The sequence below is a fragment of the Pseudopodoces humilis genome, chromosome 3, assembly GCF_049639895.1.
Source record: "Pseudopodoces humilis isolate 2021_Gansu_Grassland_sample_001 chromosome 3, ASM4963989v1, whole genome shotgun sequence".
NCBI lineage: Eukaryota > Metazoa > Chordata > Aves > Passeriformes > Paridae > Pseudopodoces > Pseudopodoces humilis.
The window spans coordinates 3,612,054-3,635,774 of NC_142202.1; the positions used below are offsets into that span (position 1 = coordinate 3,612,054).

Here is a 23,721-nt window from a genome sequence, read left to right on the forward strand (position 1 = left end):
TCGCTGCGGTTCAAAGGGTGAAGTGGAGCAGGTTACAAAAATCTGAAGAATTTGGTATAAGAGGAGGAAAGTTCAGCTCCAGACAGGCCGGTGAAAATCCTGCCTTCCCTCTGGCTTCGCAGAGCTGCGGCTCACCTCTTTGGGAAGCCGAGGAGCAGGGAGGTGGCCTGGCTTTGCCCTGGGCTATTAAATACTTGTGTTTGCTGCCCTTAGCTCAGTATTTACAGGCAGTGGATTTTTATTACTTATTTTAGGGTTATTGGTTATCTTACTGATTTTAATATCTTACAAAAATACTCCAGGAAACTCGGTGAGCCAAAAGCTGCCTTAATTTGAATGAGTACATCCTTACTGACTTCATTTTAGAGACTCAGTTGAGCAGACTGTCAGACTGGGAGAGCGGCTGCTCGTTTTGGTGAAGGTGGAAGGGAGGTGGAGGTTTTGTTTGCTCAGAGGCCGTTGATTTCTGAGTGATAAAGAGAACCTGTTGCAAGAGGCAGAGCACCCTTGGAAAATGAGCTTTTGTTATTTTTATTTTCCATCGTTGTTTCTGGTTTTTTGGATGGGAATTTTTTTTTTTTGTGGCAGGTATTGTATCTTCCCAGCTCTTTACTTAGCTGCAAACTGCCATCATCTGAAATATTTCTGCTATGGTTCTACATCTCAGGCAGCTGCCCAGGTACTGGCAGGTTTCCCAGGGCAGGCAGTAGCCCTCAGTTCACAAGTTTCTTTGCAATACCTACTAACAGCAGGCAGAGATTTCCCCTTTGTGAGTCACTTTGGCTTGTTCTCATGTCACCTTTTATTCTTTTTTCCGCTTTTCTGAGAGTTTCAGTGACAACCTGAGGGAGCGGTTAGCAAAGGCAGGCGTTCCTGTCAGCCTTTTCACACGCTGATGCAAAGAGAGCTGAAGCAGACGCCCCCTCCCCGGGGGCGATTCAGGGCTGCACAAAGCCCCTCTGCCCGCAGGAATTCTCAGGCTGAGCCCTGCATTCCTTAGTGACACAAAGATAAGCAGAACTGGGGTGAGCAGAAAGGTGAGGATGGTACCAGGCTGTAAAATTTAAGAGGTGAATGTTTCTTACTGGCCGTGATCCAGGTGATGGTTAACAATGAAAGTACCTTGAAAAAATCTGAAGAATGGCTTTTAAAGCCAACAAATTAACTGTTTCACAGGTCTGTCCACAGAGCAAGCACAAGCAAGACTTTTTCCCACAGAGAAAGGAGAGAGAATGGAAGAACAGGATAATTTAGCCTGAGGTTTGAGAAAACTATGGGATATGTGTTTCCTTACACGGGATGAAGGCAATGGTGAAATCCCCTATGGAATTTGATGTAAGAGCAGCAGGATCCATCTGACATCGGCAATGCTTTACCTTGACCTGGCTTGGGTTTAAGTAAGCACCGTGTATAGAATAGGGTAACAGCTGAGCTGAAGTATGAGTTTCCTAAAGGTTTGTTTTCATCTAACAACATTCCTGTCCAGGATTTAATCTCTGTATTGCAAAACTCCAGGGCAGACGCCCCTGTCCTGCTTTCACTCATTCTGGGAAACCTCTCCCACATCTGGCACTGTGCAATTAATAACATAGTTTCTACAGCCCACTGAGCCCGTGGTCTTCAGCCCTGTGCATAAATAGGTGTGATGAGCTCAGGAGAGCCAAGTGTGATCAGGTTATTGCACAGGTAAGGGAGGCTGTGGAACCCCACGTGCATTAAGGGGATGTCTGGAGCTGGCTGGGACGTGCTTGGTGACATGGGATGAAAGATGACTCGAAGCTGTGGCTGGTGCAGGGGTCAGGCAGAGCAGGCTGGGGCAGACCTCCTCTCAGGTGCTGCCCACCATGTCCAGCCTGGAATTATGGAAGTGCAGGAATGCCCTGGGTCATGCCTTCCCACTCCTACCTCTCCAAGAAGGAGCCTTCCTACTGAAACCCCTCCTCTGCTTGTAGGAAGGGGAGCTACAGTCACATGCAACACTCAAAGCCGCCGGATAAAAGCAGTTTCCTTTCCTACCTATTCCTTACCTATTGTGAAAAAGCCTTGCAAAGTGAGTGGGGCAAGGAGAAGAGAGTTTCCTGGAATGACCTCAGGAAATACGGAGAGGGCATCAGCAGGGGATCACTCTCTTAAACCTAAAATGGCAAAGGATAGGGCTTACAGCCAGCTGGGATGAGCTGGCAGAACTCCTCCTTGCAAAGCAGCAGCGAAGGATTTAGTCGAAAGGCAGTGACACATGAGGTAAGATTGAAGGAGGGGCAGGAAAGAAAATGGAAATATTTGTCTAGTTTTTCTGAAATCCCAGTAGAGACAGTTTGAACTGCAAGTGAACGTGCTTATTTAGCAATGAAATGAGCCGCATGCTCATACTAATGAGAGCTATGCTCAGATTTCCCGTCTCTGCATTCCTGTGTTCAGGTCACGTAGGCAAGTGCAACAACAGGGCCTCCATGCAGCACTCCGAGACAAGCTCTGCTCCCAGAGTCCCAGGCATGGGCTGTGCTTCCCATGGAGACATCCACAAGAGTCTGGCATTGCTCACTGCCAAATGAGGGCTCCCATGCAGACATGGTCAAGATCCTCACTGCAAAGCCTAAGTGGAGCCTGATCTGGAAGGCTGCTGTCTGTGGAAGAGGTGCTGGCACTAATATGAGCATTTAGCTCTCCCATGGCACCCTTAGGCAGGCTTTAAATATGGCCAGTGTTTGGACTTGGGTGGATCTCACAACATGAGGAACATACTTGGCTTGTGTCAAGCAGGTGACAAGTGAGTTCTCTACTGAAGGAAAACTGGATGGTCCCTCAGCCTGTGCAAAATGTGCTGAGGAGAGAGAAGAACAGAGGGCTGGGAGGCAGACATATTTTTATCTTTTTGCAAATGTAAAGCTGTAGTTTAAACTGCACAAACAGAGTGATTGCACTGAAGCCCATTGACAGAGGCTGGGGAAAAGCAGAGCACATGGCATGAAAATCAGGGCTCTCAGTTTCCAGTAATGTTTATGAATTTATGCAGTGATTTCTGCAGCATCCCTTTATGATATGACAACACCTTTCCATTGTATTTCTTTAGATATGTGAAACCAGTTTTGTTTGTCCAGTAGTTTCATGAATTCTCTCAGCTTTACTGTGTCCTTGCTTTACAGGGTAGTACTAAATTTCATTCAGTTTGGTGGATGTGTGGGGCTCCTTCCAGCAGGCAGAGCTGCTGGCTTCAGATCTGGTTCCTCAGAGACATCCCCAGCTCCTCTGGACAACCTGTGCCAGGGCCTTACCACCCTCACTCACAGGGAAGAATTCCTCCCCAATATCCAACCCAGCCCTGCCCTCTGTCAGTGGGAAGCCATTCCCCCTTGTCCTATCACTGTGTGCCCTTGGCAAAAGTCCCTCTCCAGGTCTCTTGTAGCCCTTCCAGGGGCTCCAAGGTCCCCCCAGAGCCTCTTCTCCAGGCTGAGCACCCCCATCTCTCTCAGCCTGTCTCCAGAGCAGAGGGGCTCCGGCCCTTTGAGCATCACTCTCTGCATTCTGCATTACACACATCAGATCATTTCTACAGGCTTTTCAGATCCTCACCTGAACAGCTTAGTTCAGTGAGATGTCACAGTGAAACAGAGTAACAGGGACAGAAAATAGAAACACTCACACTCAGAGGCCTCTTTAATAGTTTTAGGTAGTTCCTAAAGCATATTTTTCAACCAGATAAGTAATGATGTTCCTCAAAAGTTGAACCTTTTGGATCCAGTTTTGCCAAGATGAATGCTCTGCAGCTTGTCTGGCTTTCAGGATTCCACTTCAGTAAATGAAGGTAGACATGGGTACTACATTTTTGAGCAACTAAGTAATCTCTACAGGAGTTTCGATAGCTTAGTCTGCAGGACTTTGGAATGTTTTGTGTTCTCAGGGCAAGTGTTAGACAAGCCATGTAGCTTTAAAATAGGTATTTATTCAGCTTCAGTTCTGATACATGCTGGGCTCTTTAACAATGGCCAGTTTAACAATGGAAGTTGCCTGGCTGTAACAGAGAAGAAAATTCACTGTACCATGTCCTCAAGTGAAATGCCCTGGATGCTTAAACAGATTGCTGCAATTAAAAATACTAGATTAAAAAAAATGTCCAGTAGCTAGACGCTGTTTATTTAAAAACATTGAGCTGTACAAAAGGAAAACAAAGACAATTAAATTTTCTCAAGTATTGATGATGGAGTTGCCATACTGCATCCAGTGACCTTAGCTTCAGTATTTAAAAAAAACTGTCAACAGTCCCAGTCATAGTACTAGATTGACATGTACAATAATTAGTAGCCAGCAATTAACAATCAGAGATATTTTTGTTTAATCTCTGGTAGTCTTAGCTATAAGAAGAAGCAGGCAGTGGTAAAAGAGTTTACTTCATCTCATTCCTGACCTCCAGTTAATTTGTGGAAGAGTTCTTCATCCAGGGTTTCATTATGGTCCTTGGAACGTGTTGACAAGAAGATGTAGCCCCCAATATATTCATGGATGATTTTGCAGTCTGCACTCAGGCACGTGAAAGCGATGGATACATTCTGGTCAAACTCGATGGCAACCTAAGGAGAACATGTGGCAAAATGAGACAGAGATAAGGTGGGAAGAAGGAGAAGTGTGAGAGCACAGCTGGATCACAAATGCCACGACAAAGCACTACCTGCTCCTGCTAACCAAGAGTTCTGGGTCTGCTGGATGCTCAGGGTTTTGGCTGCTTGGTTATGGATTTGCTGCTGCATCAGGGCCCTCTTGTGGTGAGATCTTTGTGCTTGTTCAAGCAAGCAACGAAATATTTTAGCTTTTTTCCAATGGCATATAAAGTGAACACTGGGAAAAGCAGGAATGATACTCCCAACTCTTTGTCTAAGGAATAATGTTTAATCTGTCCATTGCTGGACTTAAATCAGCCTTTGGGGTCCCGGTTTTGGTTTCCAGCTACCATTAGTTCTAAAATGCAGCAAACTGTGGTCAGTTGATCACTGTGGATTTTGACTTTTCTGAGAGGGATTTAATATAAACCCAGCAACCTGACCCAGAATTACAGGCTGTGGTGCAGGGAGTACTGCAGGAGAGCAGTAGGGAGTGTATCCAATCTCTCCTGGTTCCTGCCGATGGATGTGTAAAACTCCTTAAGCACCAACAGTTCCCAGGCTGCTCCAATTTATATCAGGTCACACTGGTTCCACCCCAGAAATCTATAATTTATAGAGCTGGATTCAAGCTTTGAAATCCCAAATCAGGCACCACACATTGACACAGAGTTGCAGGCTTTGCAATCTCAGTTTGGGATTTGAAAGACAAATTGTAATAGTCTGTAATAGAGACTGAGCCACCACAATGTAGAGGATGATGCATCAGAGTTAAAATGAGATTTTTACTGACAGAGCAGTAAACAAATATGTTGGAATTCACCTTGGAGTCTCTATTTCATCCCATTAAAATCACAGACAACTTGTAAAGAGTAAGCTTGGTAGGAACCTTTAAAACTGGCAATCTTTTAATTTCTGATTTTTGACTAGAGACTCCACTAAGAAAAACTGCAGACAGCTTGTTTAATCACATGTCACAACATGTTCAAAATCTCTTCACTGAGGTTTGAAAATATTTTCTGAAAGCATCCTTGAGTGTGTGAAATACAAGGACTGAACACAGAGCTGTTCCAGGTTTACCTGGCGGATTTCCCAGTTCACATTCCACTGCTTCATGTTGGAGAACCTCCACGTTGTGATAGGATCTCCTGTGGCCATGTCTATCCGTATCAGCCTGTTATAGGACACCCCAAGCACATCATCCTTCTTGCTTCCCTTAAACCTGAAAAAAAAACCAAAACCTTTCAGCAGATCTGCTTTGCAATGATTTCTGGCCATAGAAACATTTCAGCTGCTCTCCTCTGGAAGTGCAGAAAATGTGGTAAAAGTCACAACGGCCTGGGATTGAGGAGAGCTCAGACCCATCTTTAGAACAGGATTTATTATAAAGCAAAAGTGTAGGCTGGTGAGCCATGGTGTAAGATGGAAAATAGTCAGGAAGGTAGATCTGGCTGAAATCTTTCCAAATCATTGTTTCCTTCTAAAAAAAAATACTGTTCTTCCCAAATGCATGAACTTGATTATATTTTTACTGGAAAAAATGCCAACAATAATTTTTATTGCTTCATTGCTTTAATGTTGAAACATGTTCCTCTAGTTATATTAACCTATATTTACCTAAATTATATAATCAAAACAACTGATATATACATGTTTCTGAGTATAAATCACATTACAAAATTTCTGAGGCATTTTAACATTTCAACTTTTTTCTGATTAGAGAGGAATAAATAAATAAATAAAGCATCAGAATCTTTGAGGGACAGAATTTTTTCAGTTGGGAAAGGCTAGGAATAGATTACTCTGGTAAAGAAACAACCTTCCTCTACCTTCATGCTGAAAGCTGGAAGAAATCTCATCTGCCAGTTTGAATATTTTCAGGATTTCTGATAGTTTATGAACCTTCTCTCTTTAGTTGTAACTGGACCTTAAGGAAAAAATTTGTGGACACAATTTGTGCTTTGCATAATGATCCACTGAGATACTGCCCAGCAGTTTGTAGCAATTCACCACTACAAAATGCAGTTTAGGTGTTGGGTTTATTTGTGTTTTTAACAGGATTAATGCTGACAGATGGGGCAAAAAATCTGTACCTGTGTTAGTAAATTCAACAGGATCAGGGAGCATTTTTGGGCATGGAATTCAGGGAGAATTCTGGCTCCAAACAAGTAGTGCTCTCTCAAGTGACTCCCAGATACAATTTGGAACTTGGAATATCCAAGGATCTCACAGTTCATGTAAGGCTACTGGATTTTGGGAAGTCAGAGTTTAATAGTGCCAATGTGGGCTGTTCTATGCCAGCTGGCCTCCGTGCCAGAGCAAGGTTCCCAGCTGGTTCAGTTTATACCACAGATGATTCCTAGCTAGCCCTGGAAGGGGTGCTAAGCACAAATTAAGGAAGGTGCCTCCAAGTGTGATTGTGTCAGTACTTTCCAGCTTTTTGGTGTTTTGTCAAGAGAAAAGGCTGCAGGCCAGATCACTGCTGTGTCCAAGGAAGCTGCTGTGAACACAATGGGACCTTTCTTGTGCTCACTGCTCTTCCGGATTAACCTTAAAAAGGGATAATTTGCTGTTTTCTTAATTAAATACAAAAGAAATCACCATTCTATCATACAGCAATGAACAAAGGTCAGAGTGAAGACATCCTGCAAGCCTGAGCACACCAATTAGACATGCATTTTATACATTTTGTAGCGTTTATGACAATAAGGGTTTAATGATAGTGAGAGGTTTCTTCAGACTAAACCCAAGAGGCCTGTACAGATATAATGCAGATTATGAGTCCAGGATTGGAGCTACTGGGTGCTACTCCTGTAGAAAAAACCAGCAGTATGGAGATCACTAAAATTAAAAAAAGTCGGGGGGGGGGGGAATAGAACATGTTCTTGGAACAGGGTGTCAAAGAACTTCCTGCAAATCACTGAGCATGAACACGTTACAGCAGCTTGACGTGACTAAGAGTGCAATTACCTTACAATGTAGTAGGATAAACCAAACTCAGGGAGAGACTGCCAGGCTTGGATAAAACGCAGCTTGGCCTCCACCAGGGACATCTGGGATACATTTTGGTGGGCTTCCAGAATACGGGCAGTCAGCTGGGAAACACAGGAAGAGAGAAAGTTTTCAGCTGACTGGATAACAAAAATCCTGTTGCTTTCACTAAATCAGAAATCATGAGGTCTGATGTTGTGTTCAGACACTTTGTTGTCACTGTTTGTGCAGATACAGCACAGAGGGCACTTGGGGACACATCCCAAGTGCAAAGGGCAGAATGGACAGCAAGGTCTCGGGTCTGGGTTTGTGCAGCACTGCCCTGGCTCCATACACTGCTCTGGGGACCCTCCTCAGGATGGGCAGGCTGAGCTCTTGCACAGCAAAAGCAGGACAAGGAATTAGGTGGGAGGAAGGAAAGACTTGAAGGGCATGAGGACCTGAAGGCCCTGTTGATTCACATGCAAACAGTAGCTTGCAGTCATTAAAATCCTTCCTTTGTTCCTCTGAAGAGAGTTTCAGGAACAGTGTTACCAGGAGCAGAACATCATGGGTGACTTAAGCCAGGGTGTGGATGCAGGAGACATACTTGGAGAGGGTGCCAAAACACCTGTCCCTGTGTTCAGTTTGACGAAAAGACCTCTTGTAAAGGAACAAATGATTATTGCAGGGTGTTGTAATGCATGGATTCCAAATGCTGCTTCTAGCTTCATCCCTAAGCAACCCCCGGAATCACCGACGCCCAGCCATCGAGCCATACTCAGGATACCTGCTTGGACTTGAATTTTTTGGTATAGCGTGGTGAGACGAAGCATTCAGGTTTCATATCTACATTCTCTGGCTCAGAGGCAGCCTGGGAACACATGGTCCAGTTCTTCATCTGGAGGAAGGAAAGGATCTTTTGGACCTCGGGCTGGTAGGAGCTGTCGGCCATGGTTCTGCCCTTGGAGGCTAAAACACAAGCAGCCATCCACCGAGCGTACTGATCCTCCTGAAACAAAGATAATTGTTTGGTACTGTTCTTCCTTCCTGATTGGACTACTTCCAATTACACCTAGGTTTTAAATTTTCTAAGAAATCCAGTACCTTGAAATAGATTCTCTTGGAAATTAATTGCATGACTGGTTTTCACTTATTGAACACCTCTTACAGGATTTGATCTGATACATTTCAATAAACTGAAAACTAATGTGAAATCCTTATCACGCTTTCCTCATCTGAATGGGGAGAGTTCTAATTAAGAAAAAGAAAACAAATTCCAAACCTCAATTCTCTGACAACATTGGAACAAAATACTGTAACTCCTTTTTATTTTATTTTTTTTTTAGATAGTTTGTTCTGGCTTTTTTCCTACCAGTTTTACTTGGCAACTGATGATAAACACAAGATTACTTACTGTCCTTATGTCACCAGAACAATTATGTATTTGTTAGGCCACCACATCATTCTTAAATTTTCTAAAGATTTAGATAATAAACTCTCTGCAGCATCCTCATTTTTCTATTCAAATTCTAGAACAGGACAATCTGCCATAAATCTCGAATCCAAATTTTCTCTTGTCTTTTTACTCACGTTATCACATCTTATATATACTTCATTCATGCCATCCGCAACAGGAATTAGTAATTTGATTCCAAACTTCTTCGCTGCAACATTTACATCTGGTACAACTTCACATCCTGGATCACAAGGAATCAGAAGGAAATTGATTTATTTCATTATTATATCAGTAACTTTAATTACTGCTTTAACACTAAGGAACAGTACTTCGTGGTTGTTTTACTTTGAGACTAGGGGCCAACACTTTTGAAGCTTAGGCCCTAATGAAAGGGTTTTGTTCCAGTTCACTGCCTGGTCTGGCTTGCCAGGGTGGTGAATGCTCTGAGCTCAGGGAGCACGTGAGTCAACGTGGAAGTGATGTGATGTGAGTGCTCCCAAAACCTCAGCCTGATCTTAGGAAGTGCTCAGCACTTAAAATGGAGAGGAGCCGGTGGGAGAGGCTACTTGGTGAGGTTCCAGCCACCCTGGCTGTTTGTCCCATGCATTCTCTGACCTACTGAGGATATGCAGACTGGGATGGAGAGCCATTTGTTCACAGGGGTCAATCTTCTATTTCAAAGGTTTCTTCTAGGATGAGTCCTGGCCATCACTGATTCCCTGATGCTGAACAAAGGCTGTTCCTGCAGGAGCAGATGTAGATGGAGGCTATACACGGTGCTGGTGTCTGCGTGCATACCTGGGGCTCCTCTTTGAGCAGCCAGTTGTAGCCATGGGAATCCCCATGCACAACACAAGCAAGGCCCAGAGAAGGTCCTGGAGCTGTCCCCTGCACAGCAGAATACAGGGACAACCTCCGGCATTCCTGCCCATGGCGTCATCCCTGATCCTCTGCTGCCAGTGTGGTTGGCCAAGGACATGGGGGAACACCCCCACTGAATGTTGAGTGAAAGTATTTGGAAATAAAGCATCCCACAAGTCACATTCCCTACCTGACTCATCTTGAAGAATTCAGTAGTACAGGGGATTTTACAAATCAGGCTCTGATAATCTCAGCTCAGGTTAAACTATTGACTCCCTTCTGTTTAAGCCTCTTCTGCAGGTGCAGTCTGCCTCCTGAAGAGTCTCAGGACTTGAAAAAGCTCCCAGACTAAATGCTGCTGTGCTTGCCTTCCTGAGTCTAGCAGGGATTTCTTGTTTTATTCACAGATGCAACAGAAAAAACAAAGAAAGAGTTCCTACCTTTTAGGTTTAATTTCTCAATAGGTTCTCCCTGTGCAGATTCCTTGTTTTTAAAATAAGATATTGAAGTGTCTCTGAAGACAAACCAATATGTCTTGATAGCTTTGAGTGCCAGCTTCTTGGGCCTACCATTAAAAAAGAAATCCCATTTGTTTATATTAACACATACAAATTGCTAAGTGCCTCACAAATATTACAGAGCCCCTGAAATTAAAGGTCATACCCATGGCTTTGATTGGATATGACACCCCTGTGTCAGTGAGGAGGTGGGAAATGCCTGGATCCAATCCAGGTTATCCCAGGTATGGATGTGGTTTTTACTCCAGATTTTACCTGAATCCCATCTATGATTTTTCTCATTTATTTCTTCCATTACTAATCAAAGCCATTCCCTTCTAACAGACTAATTTTTCCCATGAACTCAGTAACAGAAATGTAAGCCCTGATTTATTAACATGAATTGGCATCAGTTTTTCATAGCTCCTTATCTTGAATATCTGCACCCATAAAACCAACTCATATTCATTGTAAGGAACCCGAGACCAGCTTTTTTTTGCTTAATCTGAATATTATCTTACACAATAAAATTCTATTCCTTCACTAAATTTATAGAAGCTTTGTAGCCCTCCAGGAGAGAAAACCAGAGGTATTAGCACTATTTGAGTAGAGAAATACTTCACAGCTAGTGACAAAGGTCATCAATGAAGTGAAAAAGAAGAAAAAAGAAAAAGAAATTCCAGTATTTCCCTTTAAATCTAAGAAGATGAATAGATTATAGAAGAATATAGAACTATCTGGAAAATAGTGATGTACTATATATCCTCTTATTATATGTACCTCCAGACCCTTTCTAAAAATCTGAGTTTAGAATCCTTTCTAGAAATGGCACTTTTTATGTTTAAATTAAAAAAAACTCAGATTTTCAAAACTACCAAATAAATTTGGCTTTTAGTTTTCCAATGTAGCTACATTCTTCAAAAATAAGGGACTATATTTTTTTTAGACAGATAAAATTATTTTTCTATCCCTGAAAAAGTTGCTGAAAACATTTTAGAAAGCTTTTTCTTGTTTTTGAAAAAAAAGTTTGCAATTCTCCACAATACTGTCCCCATGTGAAGGCAGCATTTACTGTGGTGCACACTGTGAATAAATAGGAATAAAGCTCACCATAGGAACAGTAAACAATAGGACACGCACAGCTTTGCACTCAGGTTTATAATTAATCAAATAATTACAGCCACGAAGTATTGTTTAAAGAATAAAGTTTTACACCCTACATGGATTCTACAATACTTTAGGTTTGGTAAGTGATTTATCATTTATATAGGAACTTTTTCATGATGAAAAATAACTGCTGAATGCTTATAAAAGCAAACTGCTCTACTGCTGGGGAAAATCAAATAACCTATTGTTAAAAGCCTTAATTCCCTTTCATCTTAAGCCACATTCATAGTCAAAATTCCAAATTGGAAATTAATAATTAACAATTGTCAGCAGTTAACAACAGTTAACATTTTTCAGGTGCAGTTTTCAGTTCCCAGATTAAAAATACCATCTGTCAACGGATGAATCTGATAAATATTTGTACAATGGAACACTTTATCTTTCTAAAACACAAAGACTGTTTTGTGATAAAAGGCATTACAGACTTGTGGTCTCCATAGTCATTTAAATCACCCATAAAGCAAGATAGTATATAATGGGATCACAGAAACTCATTTTGATATTAGAAAAAACAGACTCTGTTTGGTAAGAAAGGGGTAATTTGGATGTTTCTTTTGATTAAAAAATACATTCCCTGGGGTTACTTTCAGAAATTATTTTCAGGAAGAACTGCAAGTTTCTTCTGTTTTTTTTTTTTTTTACTGGCAAAAAAAAAGGAAACGTGATTGAAAGTAAAACTTAGGCTCTTTTGTTTAGAGACGATGACTGATGTGCACTAGGAAATACAGACAGCAGGGTATTTTAATAAGTACAAATATTGCTACCCAGCATCCCAGGAGTGGGAAAGATTTGCCAAGGAACATTGTCAGAAGCAGGAAAAGAAAGACTGGAAGAAAATATTAGGCTGGTTAGACCTATCTGGGGTATTTGTCAATTTATAACTGTCAGATTATTATATTAAGATTATTACATTGGAATGAAAAACTCAAGGGATCTCTTGTAAGGTTAAGCCTTTGGTTTTGTATGTGTTATTATTAATTTTAACAACTCACCTAACTAGCTTGAGACTATCAGCAAGTTTTGGGATGTCTGTGATGTCCTCCTATCAGGAATAATTAGGAATAATTTTAGTACAATGCACTCTGTAATCAACCGTTAAAAAAATCAAGAATCAGGAAGGCTCAAGAGAGTCAACACATTTGGCACAGTAAAAGGAATTCTGGGATCTCAAAGGACATACCAAAATGTTACTTTTATTTCCACCTTCCAGTGTCACTTCCAGATTGGAAAGGGCAGCTTCTACTTCATCTACTTCTGGTTCACAGGTGGAATCTTGTGTCTCTGATGATAATGATAACTTGCTTACATGGTACTAAAATAAAACATCAGTATCCAATAGTCAGCACATGAATTATCAACATACAATCACAGGGTTTGAAAACAGATCATTTGGTCTCCTGGGTCTTGGGTAACTGTGTGCAGTTCTGCAGGAATCAGAGGGTGTTCCCAGGGAAACAGCCATGCCCACTGGGATTCTTGTGCAAGGGCTGATAATGGTTTCCTATTTTAATTATCAGTGTTTGTATTCCTTTGCTGAATTGCCCCTGTTCTGGGAGGCTGACTCACTCAGTGCTACATTTGGATCCCTAGTCCTGCCATCCATAGAAGGTAGAAACTTGGAAGCAAGGTTCTCTGGTGTTTTGCAGTGACAGACTGGGAATTCTTGGCAGCTCCATTTATATTTAGAAGGAAGGAATCTATTATTAATGAAGGTTTGTGCTTTATTGCCTATGGTCAGAGACTAAGCCATGCTCAGTCATGTTAAATTTCCAAGTACTCCATGGCGTCCCTCTCTTCACATTGTGCTGTGGCTTTTTTCCTGTCTGTTGGGAAATGTCCACATGGCATACACACGGTACATTGTAGGAATCTTCAGGAAGAAGAGGTGAAGGGATGGTAGCTGGTATAGGAACACCTCATACTAATACTGATATCAAAGTTACATTCTGGTTGCAGGTAATGTTAGTAAAATGTTTCCATAATTGTGTAAATAATGGTGTTAGTGCTGCTACTGAGTTTAGTTTCTTTAGCTGATGGATGCTGCTGCTTATTTCTCACCCCAAGAGCAGACCCCCAATCCAAGCAGAGCTTCTGGCCTGGGCTCTGTCCTAGTCTTGTCCTAACCTGAGTCTGCCTCTTGAGGGAACAGGTTTTGCAATGTGGCTCAAGTACGTGCCTGTAGCGCAGCGAAGATGAGCATTTCTTCCTCCGTGCAATCGATTTCCTCCAGCAGGATGGCCCAGCGGGCTTGCTCGTATATTTGGTTGATGCGCACTGCGTCGTACTGCAGGAAAGGGCAAACACTGCTCACTCATCAGTGACCCCCAAGGCACAAACTCACAATCAGCTGCAGCTGATCTAACGCTGGGCTGAACTGCCGTGGTTGTTTCCTTCCTCCTCCCACCTCTGCCGTGTTCCCCCCCTTGCCTGGTACCAGCTCATGTGATTGTGTGCACGATCCCAGGGCTTGCTGAGCCAACACAAAAACAACCAGGAGTCCCTGGCTGAGGCAGATGGTGAGGCTCAACGTCCTCTTTTGGGGCAGGAAGCCTTGGACTGGTGCAACCAAGATGTGAAACCACACGTGACGCGGCTGACTCGAATGTGACCTGCAGAACTCTCTTGTTCCTCACTTCCTTTCTTCCTCTCTTGGCTTTTTCAGTTCTGGTTCTGTCTTTGCACTGGCTTAAGATTTGCCAGATCTGCTTTAATTCACTATCTGGTTTTTGGATAGTGATTATTCCTTATTATGTACTTGGTTAATAAGCTGAAGTGACTCACAGAAATGTTCAAGCCCCAGAGCTGGTGAAATGTAGGTGATGAGAGGGTAAACCTTGGAGTGTGACCTCTCCCAGCAGAGGTAAGATGTAAGGTAGCATGAAGCTCTTTTGGGTTATTTCATCCTATGGCTCCAGGGCTGGCTGGGGCAAAGAAGGGAAATGTTTGGGCTTCTGAAGTTGAGACATGTACTTGGATTTTAGTGGGAGTGCTATTTCACCCAAAAACATGCCAGATAAACTGAAAAATGCCCTGATTTCCTGTGAGGGCTTCATCCCAAAAAAACTGTGAAATTCAAGGAGGGCAGCACAATATGAATGTCATTGTTAAGGCCAATTCCAAAATCAGGACTCCTTACATCACTGAGGATACTGCTAGTCGAGTTTTCCCCTTAATTTTTCCTGTTAAAAGAGACTCAGAAAGTAAATCAGCACCTCTGGAAATAGGGATACTGCTTCTGGTGCTCTTCAGATCCCATCTTTACATTTAAGATCTCATTTCACATGAGAAACAGTGATTCAGTGTCCAGAGGGTAAAAGTGCAGCTGTAGCTGAGGGGAAGAAGCTGAATTTGATCACTCTGAAGGACTTGTTATAAATTCCAGCTAAAATTCTACATAGAGCTATATATATTCTATATTACTGTATAACTCCTTGACATGAAAGCTGGCAAACAATGAATAGCAATAATAACAAGGCTCTTACTTTAGGATTCAAATCAAAGAAAGTGTAATATTTGAAGCGTAGAAGAAGTTGATCTTCCTCCAGAACGCCTTGTTCCATAAGTGATCGAGATGAATCCAGCCAGCTGTGGAAGAAAACAACCCACAGATTCATCTGCACAGGAAAAACCATCACACCTGCAGAGCTCCAGTGCAATTGTGAAACAAAAGTGGGAACAAACATCTCTAATTCCTCTAAATCTAGGGAACATTCATGTAACTCAAAAAGGTGGAGCATTCATATAGACTTCCAACTTCCATTTTCTATGTATATACAATAAGCAGTGTTTACTTGTGCACAGCTCAGTCACCTATTTTTAATGCAAAATGATTGAACTTATCCACATGTCTCTTTCCACTGTCTACTTAGAGCCTTTGGAGTTTGCCATCCAAACTGTCCTTTAGCTGTGCCCACTGTGCTCAACTGAATTTACTTTCATCTAACAACAGACTTTAGCCCGGAGCCTGCACAATGACATCATTCCTTATTTTAAACCCAAAGGATGTCAGGAGAGGCACCTTACCCTGCATTGAGTTTGGCTTTGTCAGCCAAAGTCCGTGGCTGGTACATCTCTGCCAGCATCTCCGGAGAACAGGTGGGATGACTGAGGGCCAGGATGCTGCAGCTCTGCTCAGTTAAGGAGCCATCACTGAACCAAGTAATTGTGGAAGAAGCTGGTGACCCACTGACAGGATCATAAATGGGTGTCATGGTTTTACTGTATAAACCTGGATTGGCTGTAAGTTAAGAGTATAACATTATTTCCATGAAAAATGCTCCTGTCCACTACTTTCCATCATAAAAACTAAACTCTTTTCTTTCAAGACAGTCTCCTATCTCTCCTGTTTTCAGCTGGCCTTGTCCTTTCACAGGTGAGGTGACCTCAAGGACAGAAATGCTCTTTCTTGCTCTGTGAGATCTCAGTTGTGTTGGACATGTGAAACATATGGTTTCAAGCCTTTATTCCTCATTTTACTTGCAGGCTGCCAAATTTCATGAATATTTTTCAAAGGGCAGAAGCACACCCTGTGTGCAGGGCCACAACCTGTTTTCTAGTGTGGAAATGTAAGGAAAACATTTCTAGAGACAACAGGGAAATACTGACATATTGGAGATTTCTGAAGCCACTGATTTCAGGCCCACTGTGTCTCCAAGACCATCCTACGTGAAACTGGCCTCCTTTGCATAACAAAGAATTTCTTCCTCTTTTTAACTTCCAGTAAGAACAATAAAATCATATTGATTTTTCATTACCTGGTAATCCAGAACTCACTGGAGAGTTGCACAGGTTTAAGATATCTTCTGTAGCTGGTTCTTTGCTGTTCTTGTCTTTTTTCTTTTTCTTTTTGAGTGTGCCTTCTGACTGCTTCAGCAAAGAGAGTTCTTCTGACCGCCTGATATCTACAAGGGCAGTTTGGGAAGTGAAGCAAGATGATGACATCCAAAAGAGCACCCATGGTTGGTAACAGCATTTCAGGAAGCTTCATGTTGCAATCTGGACTTTATTTTTAGCAGGTTGAAAGTAGTAGCTGTGGAAAATCCACTAATTTTATAACAAGGCCAAAGACTTTGGGCCGTAAGAGTGAGTGTTGACAGGATTTAAATCTACTTTTGTAGGAAGTGTAACTGCATTTTAGAATGCCAGGAAAAAGCTCTTCCTCCCTAACAGCTCTGCAGTCACCTATAAGCTCTGTGAAATATCTAAATTGTGAATAAGCAGGAACCACTGCAATTGAGGTTCATGCCTTTTATTATTCAACGTATTTCTCATACAAGATACTGTCTTGGTTTTCACCGTTCTCTAATGCACTACTAATTCAGCCAGTCACAAACCTGGCACTTCATTTCTGAAAAACACTTTTACCCTGGGGGAAGTGAAGACATTTTTGACAGTATTCACTCATTCAAAGTTACAGTGTTTCTGTACTGACTCAGTCTGGAGGGAAAATATAGGAATATTTAATTTGGCCAAGTGCCAGTTGGACAATTATGGCATCATTATATCAGAGCTGATAGGTGTAATAAAGACACTACACCTTTCACAATCCACTGCTAGGAGATGAAATTGAAAGTAGATCAATATGAGGCAGTAAATTCCTTCTGAAGATGAGCATGTTAATGGATTAAGCTTTGAAGATCTAAATTAAGATGAGGAATTTAATCCCTATTTTACCCTAAACCAAAGGGATTTTGAAGACTGCTTGTGGATTCAACTGATTCCTATTGATGACAGGCACACATCTGGCATGTTCCAAACTCTGAACTTGGAAATACTCCATTATTGGAAAGAGTCAAGACTGGGGGACTCAGTGCTGTGAGACATTCACGGGCTGGGGTGGGGTTGTTAGGTATACCCTGACCTGAACAGATATGGGCATACAGAAGTTTTGAACATTTAAAACATGCTACATCTGAAGTGAACACATATAACAGGCAGAGTTGGATATCATGAATGTTAGTGAAAGTAGGTGATAAATCAGTTGACACCAGTAAAATTGCCTGAGGTGATGGCTGGTGTAGGACATTGATTGGTGTAGGACATTGGTAAAATTGACTGTGGTGATGATGGCATGTTGTAGGACAATCTCAAACTCTCAGTCAAAATGCTACAGAATAATCAGGAACAAGTCCTGCTTCAAGAGGACAAGGATTCATAGAAAGTTCTGACTATTCAGTTATTAGCCAGCTTTGATATCCAGTACTCCTGCAGCTCATGGGACACATTCCATCAGAGACTAAGAACCACTGACATGCACTGCATACTGAAACCCTCACAAATCTGTCTCAAATTTCTCTTTGAGCTCAACAGTTTTGAGAGGAAGGACTTCACATCAAAACAAAGTCACCCAATAAAATGCTCCAGCTTAGTTGCCAGAGGAGATTTGTCGTTACTTACTGAGCATTTTGCAGATGTCACTGACAGCTCTGAACACCATGGAAGAGAAGCTGACTTTCAGTCTCACAGTCTTCATGTTTGGCAAGCGAAGCCGCAGCATTTTGTGCTGAGTAGTAAAGATCAGCTTTGCATCTGCTTGCACCCCACATTTATCCAGTGTCCAGTGGGTTTTCAGAAGCCAACATTTTTTTTGCTCCCACCAAAAAGCATAGTCTGACCAATCTTGTGCTATTTCTAGGAAAATACAAAATGGTTACTAACAAACTACAGAGCAAATATACAAAACACTTGGTTCAGAAACAGGTCTCTGCAAACAGGAATATTTATTTAGACTAAAGCAGCAACTACAGGTCCCAATCTAGACTCTGTTTGCTGAATTCTTGTGGCAGTCACTAGGAATCAACTTCGTTTTCCCTGAAGATCTAACCTAGGTGCTGACTGTGGCACTGCCTCTGTCCTGTGGCTATCCACAGGGAAAGAACATCTCCTGAATCTGGTGCTAAATATGGTGCAATGCACAATGGATTGTGCTGGGATAAGGGCTAACAAAGGGGTCCAGTTCAGAAATTGTCAGTGCAAGCTGAAAATCCTCCTACAAAATGTCCTGTACACCCAGATGGGCACAAGCTCTTCCACAGCCTCCTGGCAGCAGCACTGAGCAGCTCATCTCCAGAGTGTTAAGAACCAGCTCTGAGTCCATAGAAGTCTTGGTTACATGCAGCTAAGTAGCAGCACATAAAGAGATAAAGTATAGCTGCTCTCAGTTCCATGGGAATTCCAAAATTAGATGACTTTCCAGATATCAAAATATCAAAAATATCAATATCAAAAAGCCTCTGTGTGATCTTGGTCAAGCTGTTTCAGTCTTTCCATCAATCCTTGTTCCTCATCAGCTCCATGAGGCAGAGGCTATTCCTCAGCATGTCCATAACACAGCAGAGCCCTGTCCTGTTTTGGACTCCCCTGGTAAGAGCTGTGTCTCAAGAGAGCTGCTGACACAAGTCAGTTACAGATTTGCTTTAAATATTAATATAATTTTTTCACACCAGATGAGTATTTAAAAAAAATTACTGTGAAAAATTATTCTTCTGACTCAGTGGAAACTCTGGCTACCATCAGCTTCCGGCTGAACTGTGTGTCTGAGTGTGCACAGAGGGTGACAGAAGTGACCTCAGATTCTCTTCCTGTGCTCCCTTGCTGTGCTTGTACACAGGGGATTTTACTTTTCATTTCCTAACTTTGACTTGGCCAGTCTTGGCTTTTCCCAGCTCTTCCCTACTGTATCTATGCAATGGGTAACATAGCCCAGACTTAGGCTGGAATGCCACAATATCACAGGAAACAGGAATTTCTGAAGTGTCTTTTAACAGCTCATCCTCTCTGACTGCCATGGACAAACAGGGTATCACCCACCTCTCCTGCCCCCCAAAGCACACACCTGTAACATCCTCCTGGAGAGGGAGTTAAATCTTTAGCCTGGTTTAATTATTTTTGTCTAACTGAAAGGCAAACCTAAAGTTTTGTTGGCACTATGGTAACACAGGGGGTGGAACACAGGGAGGGGTTCTGACCACAAAAACCCTGAGTCTGAGATCCTCCACGCTCTGTGCCGTGACACAGAAGTGAGGCAGTACCATTTCAAAACACACAGAAGCCTTTCTTCATAGAGGGAGAGCTGCACATATGGCTCAGTAACACTGTGTAAATGAAACAGGTCTTTACTCACTGATTTGTTCTACTAATTTCAGCATCAGTCCTCCAACGTGAAGGTCCCCTGTGACCTGTAGTAAAAACTCCTTTTCTACATCTTCATGTTGATGATCAACTGTCAGCAAGAGGTCCCAGGTGTGTGACCCATATTCAGTGGAGGAAACCATCTTGGGAAAGGTCTGTGTAAGCTCTGCAAAAGCAAACCAGCCAAACAAACAGGATGTTTTTCCTCCACTCTCTGAAACAAATGCATTTCTCCATAGTCTCAACATCATTCCATGCTGCCAGGACTTTGCAGCGGCCTTGGATGGAACTTCAGAAGTGTTATCTTCTTACCTCTGAACTAGACTCTGCTCTTGTGATTGCTCTTGCAAGATAGGAATGTGGGATTTTTTTGGTTTTATTCTGATTTTGCCACACCCCCAACCCAGATGCCTCGATTTGGGTAGAGACAGCTCAGTTTTAGCTGGGTTTGCCCACCATCCAGTGCTAATCTGCCAGCCTGAACACTGTAAAGCCTGCAGTTGTGGGTGGGATCTCTCCAGTGAACCATGGCATTTTGCTGACTTGTACACTTAGGACTGTAATTTTCACTGCAAATCAAAGTTTACACTTGCAGTTCTGCCAGCTTGATCCCATGGGACCAAATCCAGAGAGTAGTTTTATCTATTTGGGTACATACAAGGGGAGACAGCTTTAGTGGCTCTCTGCCAGCATTACCCAGGCACAGATCTGCAGTTCCTGCTGACTTGCACCGGGATGTAGGCACGTGTCCTTCTCAGCAGGGTGAATCGTCTGAGATCCCATCAGGCTCCTGCCAGGACAGGTGAACAGTAATCATGCCAAGACAAACTAGAGAAGATGCTCCAAGTAGAAGCTTTGGTTATCATCAGCTGGGTTCTGCTGAAGAAAGAGCTTGTAGGTGTAAGGTAACTGATGCTGCAGGCAGGATTTGTGATATTTAACCAGTGAGAGAAGGCACCACATGACCTCTCAGTCCTGAAACAAACCTTTGTAGCTAAGGCATAGGCACTAAAATGGATTAAATCCATTTATTGCAAACTTTCAGCAACACACAAGAACCCAGGTCACGGACTCTTGCCGAAGGGGCCCTACACAGACTCCTTTTAACGTAGAAAATAACTAAGCCAGCATGGATGTAACGTTACAGGTTGTTGCAGATCTTCTTAAAAACAAGTATTTTGTAATTTAAAACCTGATGTCAATGCCATTGATAAAAAAATTGTTATCAAAGGGATAATAATACAGATAGGGTGGTAATGACAAAGTTGACTAATATGGAAAGTGATTCCAAACATAAAGGCAATTAAAGTGTATATGTTAAAGATTAGATGGATTTCCCCTTAAACAAATAACATTATAAATGAATAATCTAACCAGTTCAAAGCCATCCTTTTGGAGGGAAATCACTTTCCCAGTGAGTTTCACTGGGATGGGACTGGGAGTCTGTCCTGAAGTTCCAAAATGATAGACACACATAGAGAGCCCTGAGTCAGAAAACTGCAGCTTCATAACTGTGTGACTCCGAGAGGCCAATTCACACTGTGCAACAAGCACTGCTGTTAATTGGGTTCTTACATGTGCCAGCCTACACCTATACACCAAACAGTTACTAAACCAACAAGGCTTGACACTTATCCAAGAAGTTTGCTTGGCTTGCCTTGGTAAATAAAGGCATTGTATTGGACACTGGGAACACTGGCTCTCCTGCCTCTGGGATAAAGGATTTTGAACTTGTGCTGCTGTGTGCCACATGGATTTATGAGCTTAGGCATGCCCTAGACCAGGGGGTACCTGTGGAGGGGAAGGGCTGTGGCTCTCCTAAAGCATCCAAGACCCAGCTCCCAAGAGGGTCTCCCAGGCAGGTGAGGCTTTCAGCACAAGTGCAGTACAAGGTGCACATGACAGCTGTCATTGCAATGTATTCACAGCAAAACAAAAATCCTGACTTTAGAAAAGTCAAAATGCCCGTAGTCATGCTCCTAGGCATCAATAAACAACTTCAAAAGTAATCCGCGGCCAAAGGATGAGAACTATGGGATTTTATTTCAGAAACACAGGGGTGCAGGCTGGCAGATGAACTCTGCTTTTGCTCACTCTTGTTCCACTGTAAATCATTATTGTTACAGAAAAGCAGTAGTCTCATCTGCCCTCTTGGGCCATTTAGGAACTGATCTGGATTTTTTGGGAGTCTTTTTAAATTTGGTTTCGCTCCCCAATCTAATTCTACACACAAGTGCCTGTGCTGACATGGATGAAAATGAGCAGCCCAAGGGGTGGGTGAAACCCTTGCTTTCACCGGCTTGGAAAACCATGACCTCAGAGCACTAATCCTGGCACTCCATCATTCCCTAAAGCCGCGCACTTCGCCACTTCCTCTCCCAACCAGCAGGTTTCGGTTTGAAGATAAGGCAACACAAACACTTGTAAATCTACTGGAGTACGCAGCACAAACAAAGCCTGGTCTCGAAAATGGGGCAAGCAAAGCAACGAGGACAACGAACCCCTCAGTATTAAACCCCAAAAGAACCCAAACTGTCAGGGCTCCACATCTTACAGCCTTCAGGTCAAGCCTGGATCTGCTCGGGAACGCGCCCCAGCTCCTGGGCTCCACGTGGGAGCTGCAAGGCCTGGCACGGGTGGATCAAACAGGCCAGAAACGTGTCCTCGGGCTACTGCTATCTCCATTCGGGATTTCTGCAGCGCATTTTGGCCAACGCGGCTATAGAAAAGCAGCAATGGCTCTACGGATCGAGCTCTCGGCAGATTTTAGCCCTTTACAGCCCCAAACTTCAAACGCTGAGTGGGAACGGAGAAAGATGTGAATCGTGCTGGAGCAACGTGCTAACGACGCGGGGTTAAGGTCGAGAGGGGTGAGGCGATGTTACCCGAAGTGTCTGTGGGGCTGGCGGTGCCTGGCACAGCTCGGAGGGTGCCCGGGGGTCCGGCCTGCAGCGCCCACGCCAGCGCCACTTGCACTTTGAGGAAGTGCCGGGCGGCCGCGGCCCCGCGGAGGCGGCGCCCGCGGGGGCCCGGAGAGCGCCGAAGCGCAGCGAAAAGGGCTGGGAAAGAAGCGAGCCCGGCTCTCGGGCACTGCCGCAGGTGCCGCGGGCAGCGCAGAGCCGCCCGCGGGGGCCCCGTGCCGGGGGCGCTCCGACATCGCCCCGCGCTCCCGACGGGCGCCCCGCGCTCCTCACCTGCCGTCCCCGCCGGCAGCGCTCCCCTCTCCTCCCGCGCCCTTCGCAGCCACCTGGCCTCTGAGAGACGGCGAGGGGAGGAGCGGCACCCCCGGGGGAGGCGGCCCTTCCTCCCTTCCCCTTCCCTCCGCCCGCGGTGGGAGAAGGCGGCGAGGAGCGCTGTCCGCCCGCCGGGTGATCGGGGTCACCCCAGAGCCACCACCTCACCGATGACCCCAGGCCATCGAGCAGCTTCAGGTGTTGCTTTTAGAAGTTCGAGGTTACCCGGAGAAAATCAGTTCCGGGGATGCAGTGGCAAAGAAAAGAAGGGTGTGTTTGTGAGGTGGGGTGTGTTAGAAGAGGCACAGCATAAAAGTGGATTGAACCGACGGGAAAGGAGCAAAAGCTTCTCCGTGAGCCAGATTTCCGCAGAAAGTCTTTCTTGCCTTGAGCTTTTGAGTTACATGGTGGTACAAGGATGAGGTAAAGCACAGTAGAAAAAACAAACCAATGACAGAAAAGAGAAACAGAATAAAGGAAGAAAATCTTTCAGATTAAACTCGTATCCTGGAAAAAGACTGCAGAGATATAAAGTATGAATCTTTAAGGGACCGTGGGCAACAGTTACTCTTGTGAGAACAACGCAGCTGTGAAGCTGTCAAACCACAGATAGTATCACAGGATATTTGCTCCCCTAGGCTCGCTCCCTGAGCTGCTCTGATCATGCTCATCTCTTTAGATTGTCTATGCGTGCACTTGTCATATCAGGTATCCTTGGAGACAGGAACTTGAGAACTCATGAAGACTTTCAGGGCTTTCTGTCACCTGAGGGCACACAGAGGCCTTTAATCTCTCCAGCTGGACTCAGCTGG

The 23,721-nt window shown here is 43.6% G+C and overlaps 1 protein-coding gene across 2 annotated transcripts; it reads right to left on the reverse strand.

Annotated features, from left to right (window-relative positions):
* Window positions 1–3,683: 3,683 nt before the first annotated feature.
* Window positions 3,684–22,979, reverse strand: FERMT1 (FERM domain containing kindlin 1). Of its 2 annotated transcripts, XM_014254598.2 has the most exons (16): window positions 22,871–22,935; window positions 20,373–20,466; window positions 19,669–19,842; window positions 17,943–18,176; window positions 16,301–16,447; window positions 15,570–15,783; window positions 15,029–15,131; window positions 13,723–13,830; window positions 12,727–12,858; window positions 12,539–12,588; window positions 10,323–10,447; window positions 9,156–9,262; window positions 8,353–8,574; window positions 7,563–7,687; window positions 5,673–5,814; window positions 3,684–4,565 (listed from the first exon to the last, which is right to left on the reverse strand). In XM_014254598.2, exons 3-16 carry the CDS (start codon window positions 19,817–19,819, stop codon window positions 4,392–4,394), a joined length of 2,034 nt encoding a protein of 677 aa, XP_014110073.2. In that variant the 5' UTR covers window positions 19,820–19,842; window positions 20,373–20,466; window positions 22,871–22,935; the 3' UTR covers window positions 3,684–4,391. The 2 variants fall into 2 exon arrangements, with proteins under 2 accessions (XP_014110073.2, XP_005525504.3); XM_005525447.3 differs by lacking the exon at window positions 20,373–20,466 and having other exon boundaries at window positions 3,685–4,565; window positions 22,871–22,979.
* Window positions 22,980–23,721: the final 742 nt, after the last annotated feature.